The sequence below is a fragment of the Anser brachyrhynchus genome, assembly GCF_964034855.1.
Source record: "Anser brachyrhynchus genome assembly, chromosome: 20".
NCBI classification, from domain to species: domain Eukaryota; kingdom Metazoa; phylum Chordata; class Aves; order Anseriformes; family Anatidae; genus Anser; species Anser brachyrhynchus.
In genome coordinates, this window is record NC_137713.1 from 6,321,154 (window position 1) to 6,347,606 (window position 26,453).

The window sequence follows — 26,453 nt, forward strand, 5'->3', positions numbered from 1 at the left end:
TCTCTGGAGGCCAGGGGTGATTTGTGCACCTGGCGGGGATGTTTCAAAGCTGATTATAGGCAGAAGATGGTCAGAAACAAACAAAGCACATTCAAACACCATAATTCAGAAAAAGTGTGTATTTCTTTCCCATGTCCACTGCAAAGCCTATGGAAAAAGCTGATTATCCTGCTGCTTTTGAAGATGTAAGAAGCCAAAAACTGTAAGGAAACCCTTGCTTAGGTGGACAGGAACTGCAGCTTGTGTCAGTGCTGGTGTAACACGCCTCGCAGCGGTGATTATGCAGCTCATTCAGCAGGAGGACAGGGTTTTTGTCCTCTTGGCAGTACAGGTGGGAAACTGAGGCCCCAAAACAGAAAGAGTTTAGCCCAAGACAGCAAACGTGGGCTTGCCACCTCCAGGGCTGGGTGATGAGATCCCTCACCGTCAGCATGTTAGAGCTAGGCTGCCTCCTCAGCCTTGCTGCCGGGGAGATGAGCACTGCCGCCAAATCCTCAGATAAATGAGTGAATTCCCATGATGGCCCTACAGAGACTCATTAGCCCAAGCTCGACTGGAGCTTCACATGTCAATTTATCTTCCAAAGCGAATCAAAGAACACATCTACAATCAGGACCTGTCGGCAGAGGATCGCTGCTGAGGGCTTTCTGTTGATGAATTATTCCGAATGAATTAGGAGGCGGGGAGAGCCCTGTGCATGGTAATTGCTCCTGCCAGCTGGGTGAGTTCCCTTTTCTCATCCGCTGCCGTGGCACAAGCATGAACTTCTCGCTAAAACCTGCAGAAATTTTGCCTTTTGTTATATCCTGAGCTGGGCAATGTTTCTGCCCAGCTCCTGTTGGTTTTTCCTGCTGAAGGTGCAAACCAGCACTGACTCTGCTTTTGCAGAGCAAGCTTACCGACTCCAAGTGTGTCTGCTCTGGTGCCAGCACACGTTGGTGGACATTTGTACTGCACGGCACGGGAAGGTGTTTTACGTCTCGTCCCACCACGTCCAACCCGAACCATGGGCTGTGTGCAGCCAGCTGGTACCTGCGGGGCCTTGCCGTGAGGCATCCCACAAATAACCCAGCTCAGGAACGGTAAATTGTGTCGAGTTTCATTTCTGTTGAGGGAACACCTCATAGGAAAGAACCGAATTCCTCTTTTATTCATGGGGCCCTGATCCCTTTATGGGCTCCCATAGACCAGTGCAAGCCTCATGCTGTAATACAGAGGCACCTGCCTGCCATGCTGCAAGCAAAATGACTGAATTTCACCCAAACTAGGCTGTGAAATGTTAAGGCCTCCTTAAGGAAATCAAATTTTCCGTCTCTTCATGCTCCAGAAACTGCTCAGCTGCTCCGTATGTGTGAGAGGCGAGACCAGGCGGGACACCGGAGGCACCTAGGGACCACCGCGCGTCTTCCCGAGAAACACAGGGGTGGCTCTAACCCCAATGGCAGCTGCACCAATTAATTCCCCACCCTGAAAACGTGGGGTTGTGCAGCAGTCAACCAATTCTTCCAGCCGTCATTAAGACAAGCATTTGACTTCTCAATAACCTAATCCCAAGTACCTGGGAGACAGAGGGTAATGTTGAGCCCTGTTCCTGCCTGGCAGAGGAAAACCCTTCAGATGCGTGACAGGGAGCGCAAGGCAGGGTGAGCATCCCGGAGCAGCATGGTGTCTGCAAGAGGTGCTAGACAGCCAAGGATCGACTCCATCTGCCAGCACCTTGCCTGTCACCAGCTGCTGCGATCTAGCCATAAGAAAAGGCCAGGCTCGATGCTGAAATAACGTCATTGCCACCAGGAAGGGTCTCCCCAAAATCCTTTCTGCTCCTGAAGCCAGAGTTAAGCCCAGTGGGAACAAGCAGACCTGGTCCAGTCTGAAACCTTTACAAAGGAATTTAGAAAAATGATGTGTTTGTTTTGCCATCTAGAAATCAGGCTTGGAGGGTGTTGACCATACACCGGAGCTTTGCAAACGATGTGTTTAAATTATTTCATTGTGTGGGCAATCTCCCAGAATATTTGCCTCCTCCTCTGGGAGGTGTTTTCTGCTGTCTCCAGCTCTTCAGGCTCCTCTGCTCTGTGCCACCATAACGTCAGGAACCATCAGGCCCTGTCCTGCAGCATCTCAGTGCTTCACCGTGAGCTCAGGAGCCTTGATGGGAAGCCCTGGGAGGCTGGGGGAATGGCAGACATCTGGGCTGCTGTGAAGAACCACCGCCTGCGCCAGCCTGCCACAGTCCTGCCCCCAGGGCCGAGCACGAGACGTGTTGTTCAGCGGCAGTGGGGACAGAGCAATCCATAACGGAGCCTTGAGAACAGAAGCTGGGAGAAAAGGGCCATATCCTGCACGGTTAGCTAGGACACTGAGGTGATGGATGAGCTCAGAAGGGGCAAGAGCAAATAAGGAAAGCCAAAACAGCTGGAGGCAAAGGAAATGCTATTGTCTTCTGAATGCAGCACCAGGAGCAAGGAAACCAGAGAGCTGACACGTAGTGGTGTTTTGTGTATTATATTTAATATGGGGGTTTGCTTCTCCTGCTCGGACAAAAGCCAAGAGGGTCCTGAGGCTTCCTGGGACCAGCTTTAGCCGACACCAACTGAAGCCCCAGCACAGAGCTCTGCTCCTGCCGGATCCTACACAGTAGCATGAGATTTTGGGGGTTAAAACTCAGCAACCTTCCATGGGCTCGGGCAAAACAGTGGCGAGTACAAGCCCAGATGGTTGCAAGGCTCTGCATTGCTTCGGGCAGCTGAGAGAGAGCCGAGGAGCAGAAGCCAGCCCAGGCTGATGGATGAGCCTCCCCGTGCGCCGAGTGGGCTGTGCTTTCCCATAAACAGCAGCCCCAGCCCACAATCATGCTCAGCAGGCTCTGAACCATCACTTGAGGCTTACTCACAGGCAGGCAAAGCTGATTGGAAAGCTTTTTTTTTTCCTTTAACAAATCTTGGATCATTAAGCGTGAGCCTGTGGCTTATTGTAGGCACCCACCGGGGACAGGGCAGAGCGGGGATTGGGGCTGGGGAAAGTCTAAGGAGAGCTGCTCTTACTGTTTGTCATTATCTGCACACTTCAGCTGCCAGTTCGCCCTGGCAAAGATTATTCACACAGGCTGCTGAGCAAAAGGCTGGCCAGACAGTTTCTATAGCTTCAATCTTTTTTTTTTTTTTAAATTATTATTCATTTTGGTGCAAGATCACAATTAGAGGAACCCAGCTGGGCTCCTCTCAGCCACAAGACGTGGCTAAGAGAGGCTGTATCTGCTACACCCCATTACGTTGCTTTAAAATGAAGTGTTTTGGAGAGGGTGGATATTGGGAATTTCCCCCTGGGTGCCAGCGGGGCTGGAGAAAGGGTCATGGTTTGGCCGGTGGGCACAGGGCTGCTGCAGCATCTGGGCTCTGGTTTCTTCACAGCAGCACCTTTAGGCAAACAGCTTACCCAGCCTAAATACCTCCAGAGAAAAGTTGTGTCAGTGGTTGATCCAAATCCCCTTCACCTGAGGTGAGCCTGGGCTGCTGTGCCATAAGGATGTGTTTGAAATCAAAATTGCCAGGCTGAGCCTAAGCTTCTTTCATCCAAAGAGTTGGGGCCTCTCTTTAAAAGTGTTAGGTAGGACTTAAAGCTCACGGAACGCAAGAAAATAGCCCAGGATTTGTAGGAGTAAACAGCTCTGGAAGCTCTGGTAGATATAAGAGTGGTGCCTTACCTACAGGGAGGATCAGAGCTCGAGCACAACGCCCAGGAGAGCGAGAGGGTTTTTTAAAATCAGTTACAAACCCCTGACGTTTTCCCTTGTTTAATGTAAAACCTCTAATGGAGTCCTCTCCCTTGCAGCAGGACGGATCACGCAGTGCAGGAGCTGTTACTAAATGATCTGGTGCCAAGCTCCAGCGAGCACATCAGTAGCATCCTGGAGCTCGGCAATACGGCCCCGCTAAACCCTCCCGTGCCCTGGGGGCGCGTGGCACTGCTGCGGGGCTCCTCTGTTGGTGACAGGTCGTGGGGTGCGGGGTTAGCCGAACCTTCAAACACACACCTCTGCAGGCAATTAATGAGAGCTGTAATTATCTCTTCACCAGGGCCCCTTCCACCTGTATGTAGGCAGAAAGACATTTAATTTGACATCGTTATCTCTGCATATTTTTTTTTCTTTGGCAACAATGGAATGAAACTGATGGAATAATACATTTAATATAAAAAGAAAAAAATACATGTATATATATGTTGGCAGACGCTTCTTTCCACCTAAGCTGACAAAGCCTAAACCACTCTTGTCTTGTAGTTGGGGAGCCCAAAGCTTGTTACACCGTGATCTCACTTCAAATAAAGGGCATAATATCCCTGTGAATAAGTGATAACCATTTAAAAGCATGTCTAAAATCAGCATTCAGGGGTTGATCCTTGCTTTATCCCCTGCATGGAGCGATGCTGCCTGCCTGCCTCCATGTGACTTTGTGTGGGCCTTCTACCCTGGCTTTAATTTAGCAAACCCAAGAAGATAACAAAGGGGGAGTGGGGATAACTTCAGGGCAGCTCTTTTTTGTTTTGTGCTGCATTCAGTCTTGCTTCACATTTGCCTTCTTTTTTTTTTTTTTTTTCTTTTTTTTTTCCTTTGGTGTATGCATACAATTCCTGCCAGCAAGTAAAACAGAATTTCTCCTTAAGGATCTATCCGTTTCCCTTGAGAGGGATTTGGCTGATAGCTACCCAAACTGATAGATTACCTTGCACAAATAGCCTTTCCACCCCGAAGATCTGCAGCCTATAGGAACCGTAGAGGAAATCTCCCCTGTCAGTGGGACAGCCCTGTCCCCGTGCTGGGGGATTGCTCGCTGCTTTGCAGCTGCCTACACTCAGTCTATCCCTCGGGAAACAAGCAAACCAACTCCAAACATGATTTAATAAAAATAGCTCTGTGGATCCTGTGAACTGTCTCACGGCAATGAGGAGGATATTATGGTAACAAACAGCTGTAAAAACTTTCATCCCTGCCATAAAGTTTGCCACAGAATGACCCCAAATCGCTATAGGAAGATTTTTACCATTACACAAATCCCAGTGAGTTGTGGTGGAGGACCACTTACACCCACTTGGTTACATCCTCCTGCTTTACGAGGCTGTTCCATAGGGGAAGACACGGCTTTCTTCCCAGCTGGAAACAGTATATGGGGTTTTGACTGCTGTAATGATAGGTTTTGGCATAAATCCATGCACTAATCCCTGATAACGCTTTGGTAGGACATGTTGCTGGGATGTGACACTGCCCCATGCAGCCAGCCTGCTGCTTTCTGCCCGTTCCTGCAGAACCAAGAGCTGTTTTGCATGCAGCACCGGATCAGCTCACGAAATGTTCCCATGACCGAGAATGTTGATGTTTTGATCAAAGAGAATTAGAAGAAAGGGCTTTCCTCCTGGTTTAAATTCAGGCCATTTCCCTACAGCACTGTATAACTAAGAACATGAGATGCCGACGTGCCCTATAATAAAGTGCAACTGGACAATTTAGCCACTTCCTTGGAGGGCAAAGGAATCAAGAAATAAGAGAAGGCATCCCCAGAGAGTGAAGAAAAATATGTGATGTCACTGGTGAGAAAACTGTTCACAGAAATGCCAGCAAAAATCATTGAATGCAAGATGACATCAACTTTGAAAACATGCTTCATATTTTGGGCATTTACCTTTTCCACTTTTTCCTTGTAATTCTTTTAAGGTCAAGTTGTTAAAACATCCAAGTCTGCAACATCGTAATATCTCACTGCATAAATACCAGTGCCCATGTGGGGAATCTATGACCCATGGATGGCTTTTTGTTGTTTTAGGCTTTACAAAATAGGTGTCAAGATTTCTGTGAATATAGAAAAATTGTTGGCATGGGAGGCAGCGCTGTACACCCTGCACTCATTTCTTGGGTAAAAGACGTCTTTGATAAATGCTGTCCCGAAGTTGTGGTGTTTGGCCAAAGACAAGTTTTGAACGCATAATAATGAGTAAAACAGAGAAGATGAGGACGGACTGCTGCGGCTTAGGCTCTTCGTGCATGAGCTGTGGGACACCCCCTGACCCAGGAGCCGGAGCTCCCAGCAGATGAAAGGAGCAGCAGCCCTCCCACCTCGGGATGTAGCCCAGATCAAGGGCTTTGTGGGAGGTCTGAAGTTGACGCAGAGCTGCTGTGGCTGATAACATCGACAGTCACGTTAGGATGGTGGAAAAAAAAATTGGCTGGGTTTGCATCAAAAAGTCAAAGCCGCTCGGTTCCCACCGCGTCTCACGCTCACCATCCACCGCCAACGTTCTCCGGCAGCTTCGGCACATGTGTGTGCGGCTGGGATTAGTCAATGGCTGCTTTAGCTCCTTGTTTACTGCCACAGAAAGGGTTAGAGGATTATTAACAGTGCAGTTTAAAGTCTGGTTTTCACAGCCAGAAAGATTTCACTTCTCTTCTTACAGCGATTCGGAGCAAAGAGGATTTTTTAAAATATAAAAATATGTAACTTTAAAACTCCTTCAGACCTGACCAATAAACACATTAGAAATTCCTGAGCCTTTGCTGGTAAGAGGGAAAGTACCGGTGGGGATTAGTTATTTTGATCTCTTCTCGCTCCAAGAATGTTCACGGTTCTGCTAAGGTTTGCAGTTTTCACATAGTAAAATGCCGACATCCCCATTGGTAACGTCCTGCCCCTGCTGCCAGAATCACAACCTCGAGCGAGCGCCGTGTGATGTGGGAGGGAGGCAAGGCAGACCCACAAGCCTGCAGCTCTTCATCTGCGGGCCTTGCTCCTAATTTTGCCCCCGATGTCTGACATCAAAATCAATTTTTCCGTTTATAAAATAATTCTGTCTGCTGGGAATGACATCATGCAACAGCCCTAAAGCCTATTGCCTGTTGCCATTGCTGAAGACCAAATGCTGGGCTATTTCTCTCCTCCAGTCCAGCATTTTTTAAGCCTCTAGTTAAGGGCACAGCTGGAAGGTAGGCTACAATTTTCTCTCAAATTTCCTCTTGCACACCCAGCTTTGCGTGCGTGTGTGATGCCTGCAGCTCACCTCCTCTGCGTGCCCAAGAGCAGGGGCTGCTCCAGGAATAGCTCTGTGTTTACTCGCCTTTCCTTTCCAAATCCCGCTGAATTTTCTTTGGCTCCTCACCAAGCTACACAGGCCTGTTCCTCTCATATTCCAGGCTCAAAGCTTGCTATGTGCATGGGGTGTTGGATGGGGAGAGTAATTTCTGTGCACCCAAGAGCATCCCCTGCACCAGGACCCTAGGAGGGTAGAAGAGCCGACAAGGGTCTTGGTTTTGGCCATGGTGTCTTAGTGGAAGGACTGCTGGCATCAGGAAGACCTTCATCAATAACTCCTTCCCATCATGGTTAGATAAGTCAAGTTACATTTCATTACTGAAGGTGAACACGGCTCTGTGCCTGTGTAATGTCTCCATGGACGTGTTCAATTCTAAAAGCTCATGATGCAAACAAGAAGAAAAAACAATTTTCATCCACAGATGAGCACCTACCCTTTCCATCAGCCTCAGCTCCTGCATCTCCATCCCGCTTGATGAAGAGCCATCCACTAGAGAGCAGTGTCACCCAGCCCTTGGTGCCTAAAAGCCAGCACCTCGCCCGAGAGCGGGAAGGACACAGCCCACCCGATGTCCTCCCAGCTGGCGGGGACAAGGGACACTGCCTGTCACCCCTGGTGACCCTGACATCGGATGGCCTCCTTGTGGCACAGCCCGTGGCTCTTCAGCTGGGTTTTTATTTCACACGGGCTGAGATTTGGATTTGGAAGACCCATCTTTGGCTCAAAAAGCACCTAGGCATTCTGATGTTCAAAGTAATGTGTGCATGCAGGAAGGAACTTGGTATTTTGGGTGAGGAGTGTCTTTGGGGAGAGACAGCTTTCAGAGAAAGAGAGCAGAATTAGCAGCGAACAGTCTTTGTTTGCGGCTGGGTAATGGAACCAACATCTCCCCAGCTGCCTCAGATTCCACCCTAGAGCGTGTTTCTGAGGAAGGGAAATAACAGAGAGACTTTCTTTGCATTAAACGTTTTGGCAATTTGATATTTGGTCCCTTTCTAAGGCTGACAGGTCTCAATCATGTGCTAGAATAGAACAGGAGGAAAATGATCAGGGTACTGAAGGTCAGGCAGCTCCGTGAGCATGCAGGGGCTGGCTCCTGCACTGCCTTTCACGGACACGTGGGCTGCTGGAAGTACGAAGACTGCGTTGATTTTGGAAGCTGAGAATAAAAATATCGTCAGGCAGAAGGGAACAGACACACTGAACAGTTACTCGAATTTAAAAGGGGAAAAAACTCACGATGTTTCTGGTTTTCAGTCCAAACCACATAAATGTGACCCACCAGCATCAGCCAAGCAGAAATCACAGCTCCATTACCCGGGAACCCAAGGAAAACCCAACCGAGTCAAACTCCTGGGGCTCATGCCTGAGCTGCTGGAGAAGCAGCTGCATTTGGGGGATATTCGGTGACCTACAGCCACTGCTGGGGTTTTATGGCAGCAGCCCCTAGAGCAGGTGGCAAGGATAAACCAAGCAAAAAGTCCGGGATGGACCAAAAGACCACCCGCTCCTTCCCATGGCCAAGCTGCTATCGGAAAACCTCTCTTCCCTGCCGCTCAGAGCAGCCTACAGCTGCGAGAGCACTGCTGCGCCAGTGTCACTGCATCACCGTGGTATTTAGCAAAAGAACCCAATTAAACCTTTAAAAGCAATGAGATTCTCAGAAAATGAAGTGCTGTTAGCCGAAGAAGCAACTTGATAAATATCTCCAGCAGGGATAATTAAGCAGAAGAATGGCTTTCATTTGCATGTCGCACAGCCAGCTCCTTGTCATGGTCCAGAGCCGAGGAGGCAGGATAAAGTGTTTTGGAAAGCGACGGCCTTACTCATTGCGAGAACCACCATTTATGTGTTACACGAAGAGGGATTTTTCCCAACTTGTTTTTAATTTCCTGCTAAACAAAATTCTAAAAATAAGCCTTTGGCATCCATCAAAATGCTTTGCTATAATTATAGCCCTATTTAACTTCTTGTAGAAAAATGTAAATATTGCGCTGTTGGAGTACTCCATTTTTCTTCCCTCCTTATCGCCGAAATGAAATGTATTTATAACCTCCTTCCTATGATACATTTTGCACTCAACAAACCTGCATTTTCCTATAGACAAACCGTGCTGGAATATTTCCAACAAACTCTACTCCAGTGTAATAAGAAACTGCAGCTGACGCCCCATTAATAACATGCATTTGCAGGAAAGGCAATTTGCACTACTGCCAACAGAAAAACAATCAAGAATTTAAAAGAAAACAACATGTTGGGATTGCTGCTTCTGTAAATGACCTCCTGGAATAGAATTTGACCAGAATAAGAATTTGTTCAAGTTTACATTAGAACAAACAATAAGAATACTTTCTTTAAATTCCAGCACAGAAAAAAAAAAAAGCAAAACAAAAAAAAAAGCAAAACAAAAAAAAGCTGAAAAAGCTCTTGGAAAGGGACTTTTATGATTAGGTATATTAAAAATATCCAAGTCTCTATTGGATTTACATGAGCAGCTCCCCATTACAGAGAAGGGAGGCTGATGTGACTGGAAAAAAAAAGACCTTTGAATCAGGTTTTAATTCTCAGTGTCCAAAAGAAAGAGGCCACAAGAAGAGAAATCATTAGTAAATCGCTCATAAAAGCACACAATTTGCTGCCAATGTATTTAAAACAGTTCCAAAACGGTGAGTTGAAAGGAAGAGGAGGAGAAAGGAAAGGACCAGAGAAGGTAGGAGAAAGGCAGGGGCTGGGCTGGGAGGCCTTGACTGCATGGAGGCCTTGTCCGCATGTGGGTGGAAGGGGCTGGCATTAATTATCGTCGTCCCTTCCTGCCTGGGAAAGGAACAACCACGGTCACACAGGGTGGCCTGAGGGGCATCGTCTCTGTGCTGTGGGTCTCTGGGTTACAGCAGTGCCTGCACCCACTCCTGCCTCTTGTAGGCCTCAACCGTGCCCCCTGGGGCGTCGAACGCCACAAAAAGCTCAGGAGAAGCTTGCAGAGAACTGCATGCACGAAACAGTAAAGGATTTCCCTGAGGTTCACCCGTTGCAGAGCCTGGTTGTGCTTCCTGTTCCTTGACATGGGTTACATTCCGTCAGTGCGAGGGGAAGGAAAATGGGATCGTTGTTTGGGGTAGGGGAGGGAGAAAAGCTTCAACTCTGCTCCTCCAGCCCAGTTTCTCATCAGAAACCAGCCCAAGGAACCAAAAAAAAAAATAAAATAATTCCCTCTCCCAACTGCTCTTCCTGCAATTAGGGAGTGATCAGCTGCCAAAGTGTGTGCCTGGGGCTTCGCTTTCCCTAAACTGTTTATTTTATCGGAGCACAGATCACATTTGGAAGAGTTTAGGCAGGCAGGGGTCCCCCGTTGCCTCTGCTCCGTGCTGATGAGAGCCAGAGCGCCAGAGGCGGCCGCCAGCCCGGCTCCCCGCGGCCCTCCTTCTTTCTGGGGCTGCCTTGGGCTGATGGCTTCCCTGGGGCCAGGCCGGGGAGCCGAGGGCACCCGGGCACCTCTGTTAGCAGGATCTGCACAGCAAGAAGGGCTCCATCGCCAGAGTGACCAGCTGCCAAGCAGAGAGGCGAGAGGCAAATAGAGAAAGCCACGGTGAAAGGCAAATAAAGAAAGCCACGGTGAATGCCCTTCACCTAATATTTGCTCTCGTATTTCCCTCTAACAGACCCTTTCCGTGAGCCCAGGGTGGGCAGAGAGCAGCCGCTGCCATTTCTGGGGACGCAACGCCAAACGAAAGGAAGCAGGCGTCGCCAAGCGTATTTCACTGCCCAAAGCAAACATGCTCCTCCAGCAGTGCTTCATTGCTGTTGGCAGATTATTGCCCCGCTCCCGGAGGGGATTTCAGCCTTCATCTCCCCTAAAAAGATGAAAAGGGAGCGAATATCAGAGGAGACGTGGGCTGCCAAGACTTCCTTTTCAGCCGGGCAGAACGGAGGTAACCTGATACACTGCTCCGTCCAGCACGCCAGCAGCACTCGCCCAGCTCCCGCAGTCTCTCCTGTGCTGCACATTGTGCTGGACAAGCAGGAAAACCACAAAAACCTTCCCTGAATTTTCCCTAGCTGGCTGTTTAACCTACTTGCTTTTCTGACACGAGACAGGCCCTGTTATCGGCTGTATCATATGCTGCGCTGCAGGGAGCTTTAGGAGAAAACAATGAATAAAACCACAAGCAAAGCACCCTCTCCAATTCGGCTTTCTCAATGCAAACATTTTGCCCTTTTTTCTCTTTTCTGTACCCATCAGTGATGACATTTCATGTTGCTGTGCTCTGAGCTGTTAGAGAATGAGTGATGCTGGAGAGATCAGCATATATCTTTCCAAGGTAACTTGCCCATACTGTGTGGACGCATCAGTATATTTTTTCCAAGTCGCAGCCTCATCGCCTTGAGGATGGTGAGACTCCGTTTAACCACCAGTGGCCTAAAGGACCCAAAAGCTGATTAAAGCAGGGGTGGCAGGAGGGGACTCGCTCCAGTTGTGCATTTGTCTCTTAGCTGAGATGCTACTGAGGAAAAATCCTCATCTTCTGGCAGCAAGGTGAGACGTGATTGTCGTGAGAGACTGAGCAGGCTGGGAGGCCACCACACGAGGACAGCTTCCTCCACCCCAGAAAAGAAAAAACAATCTAGTGCTAAGCCTGGACAACGGGAGGGTGAAACACCCAGAGAAGCATAGCGTTACCCTGGGCTCCTTGCTGGACAAATAAGAAACTAATTTTGGGCCTGAATGTCCCATTATTTAAGGGGTGTGCCCAGCTGCCACATGTTGGCAAGAGTCACAAAAGCCAAAGCTGCTAACTGAGAGCCTGGTCGGGATCTGAGCTCTGCAGTTTGGTCTCCCTGCTAACAGGGGTGCTGCCCAGCCCCTCCTTGGGATGCAGAAGCTCCATCGCACGGGGCTGAGCGCTGCCATGGTGCTCGACCATCCCCTCTGGGCCCACGCCAGAGGGCACTTTTTTTCTGTTTTCCTCCACCTTTTGGCCCGTTGAGCCAAGGGAATACGCCACGTCTAATTACGAAGCCTTCGACTTGGAAGGGACGAGTCCCATCTGTGTCTGGGTCACCGCGGGGCGAGCTGGGACCTCAGGGCCAGGCTCCCAGGGGACGACACCGCTTCCAGCGCTCTCATCAACCCCAGCATTTGCATCCTAATTTTAAAGCATTATTTTCATGCAAAGAGAGCAGCAACAAAACCGAAAAGCTGATCAGAAGCGGGAGCCCCGAGGTTCGGCTCCGCATGATGCATGAGCTCATTGAGCACTTCATTTACTGCTCCTAATGACGCACAACGTGAAAGGGCTGAAAAAAACAACCCGATGCACTATCAAAGCTTCACCATAAAGCTCAGTTCTCCTAATTGGCAAACGTAGCCGGGGGCTGCCCAGGAGCCAGCCACACCGGGCAGTTTCTTGCAAGGTGGCGGGCTGAAAAAAGGAATAAGGTAACAGGGTTTGGACAAGACAAGTGGTCACGGGGTGCCTTGAGGACTTCCAAGGCAGGGAGGAAGTGTGGCGGGGGGGATTAGTTATCTCGCCAGCCGATTCCTCCTTTAATAACAATTTCTACTAGATGCTTTCCTGAGTTTTGAGGATAGATTTAAACAATCACCGCAATGTGCCGAAAGCAAATCTAATTTCCACCTCCCCAGACGCAGAGGAAGTGGAGGACTAGTTATTAAAAAACACAAAATCACACCTTTAACAGTCAAAGGCCTTTTCCTAATCAGGCACAGAACAAAAAAATACATTTCAGGGAGCAAGATGCCACCAAGGGCGTGCAGGGATGTCAGTGGGGCTGCTGGTCCTGCTCCCACCATACCCACTGCTTATCCTCCTTAGTCTTCCTAAGGGGAAAAAGGGAAGGACCAGAGCACGGCTCCAGCTCCCTTCAAGCCAATTATCACCTAGGAATGTTCCCTCTGAGAAAACTGAATTATTTCTTAGTGTGTTGGGGGGAAGGAGGATGAGGATGGAGGCGGGGAACCGAGGTTTTAAGGCACAGGTCGTGCTGGTGACTACCTGAAGCTTTTAGGCTGGGGCAGGTTAAGCAGTGTGAGCCAGCTCAGGAGAGCACGCAAGCAGTGAGGAAAGCCCTGGTGCTGTAAATCACCTCGTTCCACTCTTGCTGCCAGGGAAGATTTTTTTCTCCTTTAGGCTATTTTCTAGTACTTCTGGCTGTCGGTTCATTTGTTCAAGCAGGGAACAGCAAAGGCGATTCGAGCATTTGTCAGAACCGGTATTCATCAGTGGAAAAAAATAAACGGTGCTCCACTGTTTGGGTTAATTGTTTTAAATTCTGGAGCATCCCAGTAGGCTTGCAGAGGGCAACACACGGGGTAAGGGCTCATTTTACAGTGATTGAATGGAAAACCTTAAGCCCCTTCCAACACTACATCTTGCCCTGCAGCACGTACCCGGATGGCATTTCAATATGCATGCATAATTTACAGTTTAGCTCCAACAAGCTTAAAAAATCGGTCTTTGTTAACGCCGGCACTCTTTGGCTGAGCAAGGTGAGCAGGGGCTGGAGGCAGCTGCAGTGCTGGGGAAGCAGCCGCAGCATCACTGCGATTACACAGCCGTCAGGGACAGCCTGCACCAGCCAAAAAACAGCCAAAAAGCCAGTGGGAGCAGCCCCGCGAGCCAGGGCGAGCTGCTGCAGGGCTGTGTGGGTGAAGCGGACACAAGGCAGAAATTTGAATCAATGGAAACCCCTATTTGCCATGCATTTCATTTGAATCCGGTGAGCAGTTGCAGGAACAAGCACCATGCGTTTGCATGTCCTGTGCTCCGTAAACAAGAGATCCCAAATGCTGCACGGGGAAGCACGGAGATGCTGAGCCAAGGGCATCGAGCCCCACTGCAGGGCACGACTCTGACAGTCCTGTGTGACACTGGGCAGCTGGTGTGGGATGCACAAAGCCAAGTCCCAGCCAAAATCAACGCTGGCTGCTGCTTTCTTGCAAAGTGTCCCTGCCAGGAGTTACTTCAGGCAGGAGAAACTCCTCTGAAGAGGCGCTTGTTGTCCATAAGCAAAGGGGTGCTGGCTGTAGGAGCGATCTCTTTGTGGCCAAGGCAAATTCCCTATTTCCAAGGCAAATTACACCAATTTGAATTAGTCCCAAATGCTCTCAGGTTGGTTGGCGGCTCAACAGACCTCACGTGGCACAAAACCACGCTGCAGCTGGTGTCTCCGGCTGTCGCCATCCGAGTACTGCATAACAATGCTTGCCCACATTTTGTTTTCCTCACATTTTGCTGAAAGCTTTTAAATTCATGCCCAGGCTCAGCCCCTGACAATCTGTTGGCATACCTGGGTCCCAAGGTCTTGAAAGGGCCCCGGGCCAGCCATGGCGCTTTCTGACAGAGCAAGGACGCCGTGCTCCCTTCCCATGGCTACGAGACTTCTGCAAGCAGAAGCACTCTCCTCATCAGCTGCCAAAAAGGCATTTTTGGACCTGCAGGGTCGGGATTTGGCCTGCTCAATCACTGATTCATCTGCCCTAAATCTCATCAGTCGAAATGTCCTCATGCTGCAAAGCAGCAACACGCCCACACTATGAACGCCCACAGTGCAGAAGCTGGGACGAAGCTTTCTGTGGACACCTCCATCCGATGCCACACACTGGTTTGGCACCCAGAGGGACACAGCATCCCCCGTCCACGCATGGGTGCTGAGCCAGGGCTTGTGCCTTGTCCCAGAAAACTGCTCTGGTGCAGTAAGCAAGGCAGCACCGTGCTCTCCGGAGCCACGCCAGCCCACGAGCAACCTGCTGGCCTCCAGCAAACGGCTTGATGGATCATCTGGTCTCAGCTAGATGATATAAACTCACTGAGCAGCTGGGAAACTAAACCAGTGCTTTCATCTCCATCGCACAAAACGGGCCCCAGGGTGAGCAGCGCTGGCTGGGAAGAGTGCGGGCTGTGCCCAGGAGCAGCCCCACCCTCCACATGCTGCTGCAGTGCTCTGGTCCCCTGCAAAAATAACTCGTTTCCACCCCAAAATCACCTATTTGGTGGCCAGATAATTTCCAGAGGAAACAAAGAATGAAATGTGTGATTCACCAACTGCTTATCCTCCCCGCTGGGCGCTTTTTGGGGTGTGCAGGGTCGGAGTGTGCTGGGAAGTGCTGGGGCTTCCAGCAAGGGGAGGGAGCAGGCTGCCAGGAGAACTCCGATTTCTCCCACAAAAGCAAGCACAGCGTGTTTCACTGCCACAAGCAGCACGCTGCAGAATGATTTCTTAATCACAGACCTCACCAATATTTGCTCCCCTGGATTCAGGCACTTCATCCGCTCGCCCTTCAGAACCGTTCGCATCTCGCCAAAGGTCGTGCCAGTGCCCCTGCCTCTAAATGAACCCACTGCTGCTTCACAACAACCACCGCAGCACCTTCCTTTCAAGCCTGCCTTCCCTGGGAAAGGCAGACTGATGTGCACTGACATCCCAAGGGACCCTGGCATGGGGACACCTCTGTCTCAGTCACCATCGGTGTTCTCCGATGGAAAACATCTTCCCCTGGGAACATTTCAGCCCAGCACCACACTGATAGAGTGACAGCAGCAAGCATCAGTGCAAAAGAAAAATCATTTTTGGTCACATCAAGGTCTACTGAGTGAAGATCCTGTGTCTGGATGCTAATTAATGCCTAAGTAAAGGATATAGGGCTTTAATCAGTTATTCCTCCCTGGAAAATCCTCCCAGCTTCCAGAGCTTTAGGCACTTCTTGAGCCAGAGGTTGCAACTAAACGATGCTGTTAATGCTGAAAGACATCTCCTGAGCAATTATACTGAGGTCCAAAGAGCCCCAGGCTGGCAGAGGCAGGAAATGCCCAGTGACCATGAAGGACACAAAGTGAGGAGGATAAAGGTGATGAAAAGTGCACGCCTGTGATACACACTGTGAAATCACCTGCATCCAAATACTTCTCCCAACTCCGTCTTGACTTCTGGTGCCTCAAAATGTTTTGCTTTTTCCTTTTTATTTTTTTTTTCTCCCATGGTGTGTGCTTTGAATCGCAGTCAGCCTGCTCGTGGGCTGCACTGGGTGCTGTAGGTGGGCACAAGCGGGCTCAGGGCGCAGGTCCCAGCTCTGCTGGAAGGCAGCCCCATCCCCTCCTGTCCTCCTTAGCGTTGCCACAGAGTTTCAAAGCACAGGAAATATGTTTTTACATACATCAGCTGAGTGCTGTGCATACCAGACCAAGCCAAAGGTGGATATCCCCCACAGGTTATGAGATCTGCCTGCTCAAGGAAGCTCCTACTTCGTCTGCAGCTGCTAGGAAGACGCTGCCGTTATGCTCACAGGGCTGGAGATGGGCAGAAAGGTCACAGAGGTGGGAAAGCTTAAAAAAAAAATCTGTAAATGCCAGCTGGCTTTCCTCCTCCCTCTGCACTCATGGCTGAGCTGCCTGGCTCCTCCACTGCTCCCTCCTGAAGGAGCCGGGCTTAGCACCATTCCTCATCCTGCCACTGCTCTCATTAGCGGGGCAGAGAGCGACGCGAGAGTTCATTAATAAGGCCGAGCAAGTGCCTCGCCTGTCCGAGACCAACGCCGTAGAAGAAAGGCCAAGCGAAACGATGCTTTAAGCAGGATGCTGGGTGCACCACGAGCAAGCTGATGCTCAGCACCGCTGACCGCACCGAGGGTGGCCAGGGGCTGCAGAACCCAAGGCAGCCAAGGGAGAGCTTTTTGTGCCTTGCTCATCCTCCCCTTGTTTTCCACTCTCCCTCCCGAAACCTTCACTCCCTTCTGCGTCACGCCAGGTCTTCCCACCAGGTGAAGTCACCCCGCTGTTACCGGATTACTCTGTCCCCGTGGTTAACCCCACTGCTCCTTGTCAGCAGGGCTCACACAGGGACCCCTCCTGTGCCACCAGCAGCTGGCACGATGACAAGGGACACCAGGGCACCAGCCATGACGTGAGACCCTTCTGGGGGTCACTTTGTGTTTCCCAAAGAAGGCTGGTCTGCCTCAGCCAGGTGGGGTTTGAATGCTGAACCACCGCCATACGCACAGATTAAATTCTCATTTCCAACCCTCCTGGGACAAGCAATGGCAAAAGTATGGTATGATAAGTTGGAGATGGACTCTCCTGTGCTTTTAGGGCAATTAACAGGAAAAAAAAAATGCAGTAAGTAACTGCAGTATTTCTAATGCTACAGGATACACATGGAGACAAGCTGCACTCCACCCCAGCAGAGCTGTTATTAGCATCTGCCACGCACAGGCAGCCAGCAGGCAACACTTAGCATCTGCCCTGGAAAGGGATTGCTTTCTGCTTGCATCCGCTACTTTTCTGTCTGCCACCACCACCAGCGTGGGGATGGGCAGGGATGGCCGGGAGCTGCGCGAGGAGGGCAGCAAGGATGGCAGCCTCCTGTGATCCCCCTCAGCCGGACCCTCTCCGAGGGGTGATGCTCCCTTTGGGGCCGTCAGTGAAATCGCAGGCACCACGGTGGGTGTTTAACTCGGAAAAGGGTGGCAGCACGAGGCTTTGCAGTGACCACACAGGTGCCACCAGGCTGTGGACCACGGCCATTTTGATGTGGCATAGCTAAGGTCAGAAGATCCACCATGGCCTGGAGCACCTGATGTCCCCAGTCCCCAGCCCCAGCAGCGGCGTGGAGCACAGCAGCTCCCAGCAAGAACCCGAGGGCTGCTTTTCTGCAACCCAGCCGCAGGTACGGAGCCTCAGGCCATGTGGGGAAGAGCAGAGAGGCTTGGAAATCGCCTGCTTTCCACTGCAAAGGTGGAGTGACTTGCAACACAGTCAGCCCTGAGGGCACCAGGCAATGCCCCAGCCTGGTTTTGGCAGCATTTGCTCTGTCAGCTGGACAGCACTGTGCTGGGGCAGCCCCGTAACCGAGGGGGAAAGGCAGTCCCCTCGACGTGACAGCCACCCACAGATCCCAGAGGTCTCCATCTCACAAAATCCCTGCTCTTCTTCAGCAGCCTGCTGTGCACGCACACACAAGGATGGATTTTAATGAAGAGGAGACCACACAATTCCTCCCACTGGCGGTGCATTCGTCCTGGAGGCTGAGAAGGGGCCATTGTTGCAGGAGCTACAACTGCTGCTATCGCTCGCCCACCAACTCCCAACAGCAGCAGAGGATTTTAATCCACAAACATTCATTCTCTCTCTGTTTTCAAAAGGAAGGGCACATTATTCATGCATCAGGCTTCCCCCTGTAAAAAACTCCCTTTTTTTTTAAATTTGTGTTTCACAAAGGCTTTGCAGAGAAATGCAAGCAGACACTACAAGCAAGTATGAACGATATGAACGATCAGCAGCCAGCATTCCTCCAGAACAGAAATGTTTTGTGACCCTGATGAAATCAGGAGTGGGATGTTAAAAGATCATTGCTACCAACAATTAAAAGCTGCTTAACCTCCAGAAGTTCATCACAAAATCTAAACGCACGTCTCTTCTGCTCTAATAAAGAACTCCTGCTGTGCCAGAGCAGGTAGATCTTAGCCCAAATGGGATTTTCAAGTAAATTTTTAACACATCCGAAGGTTTTACAAGAGCAAGGGGGAGCTCAGGCTGACTCCTGGGTGTAGAGGAGGACCCGTGAGCACCCATTTCAGACTAACATTGCCTCTCACATAAACTCCTTCCTTGCTGCAAACACTCACCCTTTGAGCACTGTCTGGAAAAAGAGGGAAAACGCAGGCCTTCATTCTATAAAGGATCAGTTTCTGATAAAAATATTTCTGATGGTAAAATATTTCGGATGCTTTTCCCAGCCGTTTCAATGAGAAGAGTCACCTGGCACCGAACCGGTGCTGAACTCTCCCAAGGAAGAAAACGACAGTGGCAGGAAAAATTAGGAATTTTCTGACTCTAAAGAAAAATTCCCAAGCAGCTTTGAGACCAAAGCTCAACAGGAAGCATTCCTCGTTGGCAAGAGGCCTTTTACTGGCGTGTTCCCACATCCCCTTTAATACCCTGAGAAACAAAGCAAACGGGGGGCACGGCTGGAGGGGGGCACCTGGCTGGAGGAGAGCCAGGAGGGGAGCCCCCGCTGCTACAAACGGGAGCTGGGAGCTCTGCCTCCTCGGGGGCAAAATACCTCCAACTTCTGGCAACGCTGGCACTGAAAAAGGAGGGAGCAAAGCACATTTCCAGCTGCCTCCAGAAGGCAAAAGGAGGCCTGGAGAGGGGCTTTAAGGCAGCTCCAGGAGGCTGACCATCCACGCTGAGCTACCAGACATCCTCCCCAGGCTGTTGCTTTGTCCTTGGGTGCTGCAAAACCATGTCCCCCAGGGCCAGGGGGGTTCCTACCCAGCTGCTGCTGCTGCCACCATGGATGTGGAGCGAGAGGAAAGCACCGCTGCATTTTCAGCCCTGCTCAGGCTGGGAAAAACAAAGGAAACAAGTGCTACATTCTGTCTTATCGTGCATCACCCCCTAATTTGCATGTAACATGAAAAGGTGCTTATTATTCAAGAGCTTTTATGCCCCAGCTGAGGCAGGGCACAGGCAGCAATGCCCTGCATTGATGTATGCCAGCAGTGACAAACACCTGTCTACTGCATCGCCCGACGCACACCGGCACTCACAGAGGGACAGAAGATGCCAGCCAGTGTCAGACACTTTCACGATTAAACAGACCCTCCATCTCAGAGATTTACAGCCCATCCCAGTCAACTTTCCTAGCTCGTCCCAAGAGAAAAATGATGGGTATTGAGTCATAACAGAGTCAGAACCAGAGAAAAAAACACTGCCCAAGTGGCAAACCACGAGCAAAGTACACGAGGTGGGTGCGTTGGCACTGGGATGGGCACTGAGGTTCTGCACCAGTGGGGCATCACCAAAGGGTCTGGATCAGTCCCTTAGGCACATTAAAGAGGCAAAAAAAAATTAAAAAAGGCTTAAACTTGAACAGAATGAAGAAAATAGGTAACATACTAGAGTACTAAATCCATATTTAAGGTCCCAAGGATGTGATTTTTATAAATGCAGAGATCCCACCGGGTCACAGCATGCTTGTGCCACATTCCTCAACCGCAGCAGCTCCCTTTCCCCTCACTGACCTTCTCCTTCCTACCGCAGTTATCTTAAGCACCCAACAGCTGTTGTGGTAGCACCACAAATTAGTAGAAACAAGATTATTCCTCGAGTGAACCAAGAGCAATGCCATTTTTCCACGGAATGACATTTCAGAGCAAGGCATAATGAAGCCGGAGCATGTTGAAGCTCTGACTGCGCTGCTTGTTGGGCGGAGATGAAAGAAGTCTCTGTTTAAACTGGAATTTAGCCCAACAAGATAGAGTGGTGAAACAATAAAGGGGCTTTTGGACTGAATTGGAGAGACATTGGCAGAAACTACACACGAGAGGTGGCTGCGGCTTCGGGACGGGGGAAATGTAGCGGTGAACATCATAGCAGCAGGGAAGCAAGAGATTACAAGAAAGGAAGCGACTGATGTGCCATCCCATCACAGCAAAACGCCCAACTAGAGGTTGAGAGGTACTGAGCAACCGTGCCTGCTTCTTGCATGTGCAGGATGGTGTCAATGAGGAGGTAACAACATCTCTATGTTGTTCAGATATGTGGGTCTCTACGAACAACAGGGCTCAAGGGATGCTGAGCCAGCTCTCTAGGAGACAGGGTCCTAATCCTGTTTGGACCCCCAGTCCTTTAGTCCCTGGTGTCTATTTTCCTCCCCTCTTTTTCTGTAATCTTTTGTAAGACTGAGTTTTTTCACAGGATTAGTCTCTTCCTGTGGCTACAGATAACATCTGCTACACCAGGAACCAACACTCCCTCGGGACCATCAGCAAACACCTGGATACAAATCCTAACCCTGCCAGACTGCAGCTTCTTTTGCACTTCTTACTTCTTTAAAAATACAAAGCACCACAATTACATACGTAAGGCATAGTATTGCCAAAAACAAGGAGCCCTTTCCACTCCCATCAGACTCATTCAGAGGTTTTCGGTACCATAGACCAGGACGTTGGCGGCCAGGATGCTTTGCTGAGGACCCGGGTGAGAAGGGCACTGGGCCATTTATTGCTCTTTTTTTAATTAAACATTTCCCATCGTGCAAACACACAGCAAGCCCTGGCATGCACGGTGACATGTGCTTGCACGATGACATGTGCCTATACGTTAATTACCAGCTAATTAGGATATCTTGGAACAGGCTGTAATGGGGAAAGAAAAGTGGCAGCGGAGCAGAACACCTCTGGGTGAGCGCAGGGAAACCCGGTAACACGGCCACGTGTAGGGGAAAAGGAGCAGGGACAGGACAGGGACCACTGGGGTGGCTCGGAAAGCCGACTCACCAGGACTGCGGCTTCCTCTTCATGATGCCTTGGCGTCTCCACTGCGAGTGGGGGCTGAGGTGGTAGGTGAGCTGCCGGCAGAGCTTCTCCATGGCCCCAAGGGAGTCCCCCTCCTGCAGAGACAAGGGAGGGAAGCCAGGTAAGGTGGCTGCAGCGTGACTGTCCTGCCCGCAGGATGCTCCAACCCCAGAGCCGCTAGAAGCTGGCAAGTCGCAAGGCACCACGCTAAAAATTGTACAGGAAGGAGGACAAAAAACCCCAGTGATAGTTAGGGTGCTGCAAGGACAGGGCGTTTCACCGAGGGCCAGCACACACACGGACATTGCTCACAGATGGGATTCTTCCTCTGCAAATCCACCTCCAAGTGCGAGCAAAGCCTGCGAGCAGCAGCCCACTGCCCTGGTGGGATCCACGACCCAAATTTCCAAGTGTTATCCATCACATATGTGAACACTGTTTGTATTTATGGGGTTTATCCCCAGCATGACCCACCAGGAAGGTTTGTCCCGTGAGCGCACGCAGTGCCGTAGTCACTGCAGTTCATTCAGCAGCAGCGCCGTTATCGTTTGACACCACCTAATGGCTTTGGGCACACAAATTGTACAGAGATTGATTAAATAAACCAAACGACCCATCCATTACTGTCAGAACCATTTTACACAAAGACAGACGCTAAGAGGCTTGGTGAGCCTGGAGATCTCAGGAAGAGCACTCATCAGAAACTCTCAAAGCGGGTATTTGATAGGAAAAAAAGCATCAAGGAAAGCAGCGATTTTGGTGGAGTCGCCTTAATTCCAGTTAAAATTTCCATGCGAAAGGATAGTAAAATGAGAAATCATTGGTTTCAAAAACTTTAATTCTGAAACTTTCTGAATTTGATCCTAGAATTTTGGTTCCTAAAAATAAACCATAATACAAATGCCAGCACCTGAATAGCTAAATCATGTCTCCTTTCAAGATCTCTATATACCAACGCATGATACGACTCTTAATGCTGTAAAATGTCTGGCTTGCTCTCTGAGAGATGACAAGCAGAGATTAAGCAAAGGAATAATTATACAACACGCCAAGATGTGACAATCTGTGGAATCTGCCTGGTTTTATGAAATTGCTGCATCATGAAACAGCTTAGAAAAGAAACAGAAACTGGGTAGGAAGCCCCCAAATCAGCACTCAGCCCGGGTTTGGCTCACCGCTGCTCTTTACACACACTGATTGCCCAAGATTTTGCCACAATCTGGACAGGGATGCTGATGAAGATGCCGTGTCTTTTCTGCCAGGATGCCAAATTACTGCTGCCCTCCTGTTCCCTCCCTCCAGCCCCGGCTGCGAGCTGCGTATTTCGTGCAGCGTAATTTATGCAATGTATTCTCCCACCTCACCTCGTAGTCAGCAGAGCAGGACAGGCTTTATAAAGACATTATAAATATTAAATTAACCAAAGAGCAATCTGGTTTTTGACAAATCACCTCTGGGTGTGCAGGGAAACAAATACATCAGGTTTTCTCAAGGAACAAAAAAAAAAACAGGGCAGAAGGGGCACATCAGCAGATGGCTGGAGCAGAAATAGCAGCATAGGGCTTTAACCCCTTCTTTTCAGCACCTCATTTATCACCATGACTTTAAATAAGGGTTTTAATCCCACAAATTTTGGTGTGGCTTCAGCCTAGGCTCACCCCCAGCAAGCTGAAATCTCTCCTGAAGGCCCTGCAGCAACAAATAGCTACAGCTCGAGACTCGAGATGGGGGAACTCAACAGGCTCGGCACGTCAAATTAGCAGAGAAAAAAAAAAAAGGAGAATAATTTATTTCATGTTTTCCACTAGAAGGGCTGAAAACACATTACAGTCATTTTTTAATCAAGGACTCAAAACATTCGAGGCAGACAGCAACACGTGCTGCTCCCTCTCGATGCTCTCCCCTCTGCCAGCACAACCAGCAGCCCCAGCACGAGAAGAAAACGCCGTGGATTTCCACACCTAACCCGTGTTTCAGCTCCTGCCATTTATCTTTGGGTCCGTGAGCCATTTGCTGCCTTTCAATTAAAGGGAAGCAAAAACATTTTGCATAAAACAGAGGGGAGAGAAGCCAGAGAGAAACTCTTTAGAGAAACTACAAATCAGGCACAGCTGGTGGGGACGCTGTGTGCCAGGCAGGGCTCCTCAGCGATGCTCTCCCCGTGCCAGTGCTGTTTGTGCTCCATCCTCCTGGCTCCTTGCATGCCAGCATCACCAACTCTGGGTCCCAGTTTCAGCAGAGATGTCTGCACGGCCACAGCGGGTGCCCTGCTCCCTGCTGTGGTGCAGACCCCCGCCGTCGAGACCCCCACCTTGAGCAGAGGGGGCTGCGGTGCCCCAACTTCGAGATAACGGTGCCCAGCCCCATGACAGTGCCCAGCTCCATAACGGTGCCCAGTCCCATGCTGCTCAGGCTCAGCTGGGCTTTCCCCCGCTGCACCGCACGGGATGATGCATGTTAGGAAGGGAACGGCACATCAAAACGCGTGGAAAAAAAATCAAGGAAGCAGGCACTGTGCTGCGACTCCGCGCCGCAAATTGCCTCTGCCATAATCCTGGAAATGACAATTAAAATTATCTCCTGTATTATCCTGACAACTAAATTGTTGGGGAAGTGAAACAACTCCGCAGAGGAATACGGAAAGAAAAAAAAAAAAGCACAGGAAGTAAAAGCACCAGAAGCTTGTGCTGATGCACGCATGGCAGGAGGCTCCCCGGGAGCCCTCCAGGCTCTGGTAAGAGATTTTGCCCGAAGCAGCTGCCAAACTTCCCGAGTGCTGTGTCCAGATCCTTGCTGGAGGCTCAGACCTCGGCTTCCCATCACAGCCACCCTCTGAGAAATTGAGCACAAAGAAATCCCCCCAAGGGCACCCAGCAAACCACCAGCACCCCTGCAGCACGTTGAGGGGCTCCTCAAAAAGATGCTAGAGCTGGATGAGGCACCTACTGTGCCCCATCTCCCTGCTTCAGCAGCCACGGCCAGCTCATCCTTCACTAGCAAGCTCGACTCACAAGTTCTGCGGGTACAGGGCTCCTTGTGTTTTGGGGTTTTAAAACGTTATTTAGATGCCACCGCTTCTCGACACAGCAACTCATGCCCCTCTGGTCGTGGCACCACGCAAGGGGACGACAGGAGGGGCTTCTCCACATCGTCCTGCAGCAGGCTGGAGATAAATGCTCCAGTTTAGCACTGGGACGGATGCTCAGCCCATCTCAGAGGCTGCTCACTTGGTTGGACCTGCCCGAAGCCTCCAGGACCCCAGACCACCAGCAGCACTCGTGGCACAGCGCTATTTTGGGGCTGGAAAAGGCTGCAGGAAGCCTCTTTTTGAGGAGTGCCCTAAACCTCCAGCACCTCCAAGACCCGAGCAGGAGCAAATCCCCCAAGAACTCAGTGGGGAAGGTCACGGGCCAGCCCTACAACAGCTCTTCCCGAGCCAGCAGCACCACGATACAGCAAAATGGGCTCCCCAAAATCACCCCCAGGCCTGACCCGTGTCCAAAAGCCACCCTGGGCTTCCCAAAACCTGCTTGCAGAAGCAGCGACGCAGCTGAAGCGGTGCCAAAGGCAGAGCTGGATGCCCGTGCTATGGTTTAAACAAAGGCTTTTCCCTGGTTTATTGGACAAGTCTATCAGGAAATAATTGAAGCTTGCACACACTCTCATGGGACCGAGCCCAAAAGCTTGTTTGGAAACCGATGCAGCAGAAAAAACAGTGCGGCTCGCTCGCCTGGAGGAAGTTTTAACCTCGCTTCCCTCAAAACGAAAGGCAGCGGCCAGACGGGCTTCCTGCCCCCCCGCAGCCGTCAGCTCAACCTAGGGCTGGCTATTTTGGGGGCAGAGGGCACAAGTGGCGAGGAGGATTTATCTCAACCTGCAAAACCTGAAAGCCGCAGCACTGGGTTTTGGCAAACACTCCGTAAAACGATTTTCCTTGTAAACAATGAAAACTGCCATTTTTTTTACTAAGCACGTTGTCTGCAAACAGAATCAAATTGTGGGGTTGATCACTGCCCCGAAATAACATGGAGGGACGAACCTCCAGCAAAACGTGGGCAGCGATGCCAATGATGTGGTGCTCCATGTCCACAGAGGACCCGGCTCCTGCTAGCGCTGGGCGTTTGTGGAAAATGGGAACGTGAATTTGTTGCTCTGGTTTCCAGCCTCTGGGAGGAAAATCGCAGGGCGTCTGCGGGCCGGGGAGATGCAGGGCAGCACGCAGAGCTCCTCAGCTTTCCCACCTGCTGCTGCTGGAAGAGGCCCGGGGGCTTTCTCCCGGCACCGCATGCACAGGACAGTGCACGGAGCATGCAGGGAGCCGCGTGGCACCCGCTCCCCTATTTGTTTATCTCGGGAAGCTGGGAGGCGTTTAGGAGAAGCCGTGCCTCGCAGAGCACCTTTGTGCAGCACCTCAGCTCCTAGCAGGGCTCGCAGAGCTCATGGGCAAACCCTGGCAGTGCAAGCATCGCTGCCGTCGGCAGCAGCCGCAGTTTTGGGGCAATGTCTCAGTTCCTTCTCCTCCGCCGTGTCCTGGCCGAGCTGGCAGAGACCCAGTGCAGTTCCTGGCCACAGAGGACATGATGCTGAGCATGAGATGGAGGAGGGATGTGGGGAGAGCTGAGAGCAGAGGCTTTCCCTGCACGGGGCCCCTCTCCCTGCCATTCCTCCTCCACCCTTGCCTGCCTCCAGCCCCTGGAGGAGGAGGAAGAAGGCTGCTCGCTGCTGGGAGGAGCCGGAGATTCATGAGATTGCAATCCCTTAACCGATTTCAGCTGGGAAAAGGATTCGTGGCACACACCCCAGCTGCGAGACGCCGTCAGCCCCGTGCCCGCAACTGGAAAACGAGGAAGGGGCAGGAGCCGAGCTGGCTCCTGCAGGGGGACCTGCTTTGTCCCCACGCAGGGCTCACCCACGGCATGGGCAAGGAGCAGCTCTGAGTGCGCAGGGCACCGCTCCTTGTCCGTGCACTGCGCTGAGCCAGCCTCGGCCATGCTCCCTGCCGCTCGGCTGGCAGAGAACGGGCTGTGGTGGGCAGCAGAGGGGTGACACCACGGGAATGCAA

General features: G+C 50.8%; 1 protein-coding gene across 3 annotated transcripts in view; it reads right to left on the minus strand.

Moving 5' to 3' along the window:
* LRRC75A (leucine rich repeat containing 75A) overlaps nucleotides 1-26,453 on the minus strand; it is a 102,849-nt gene that overhangs the window by 19,416 nt on the left and 56,980 nt on the right. For all 3 annotated transcript variants that reach the window (XR_013941253.1, XM_080563428.1, XM_080563427.1), the window contains exon 3: nucleotides 21,374-21,486. Coding sequence is in view for 2 of the 3 variants with exons in the window: in XM_080563428.1 (XP_080419554.1) it covers nucleotides 21,374-21,486 (113 nt within the window). In the remaining variant the exon portion in view is untranslated. The remainder of the gene's footprint in view (nucleotides 1-21,373; nucleotides 21,487-26,453) is intronic.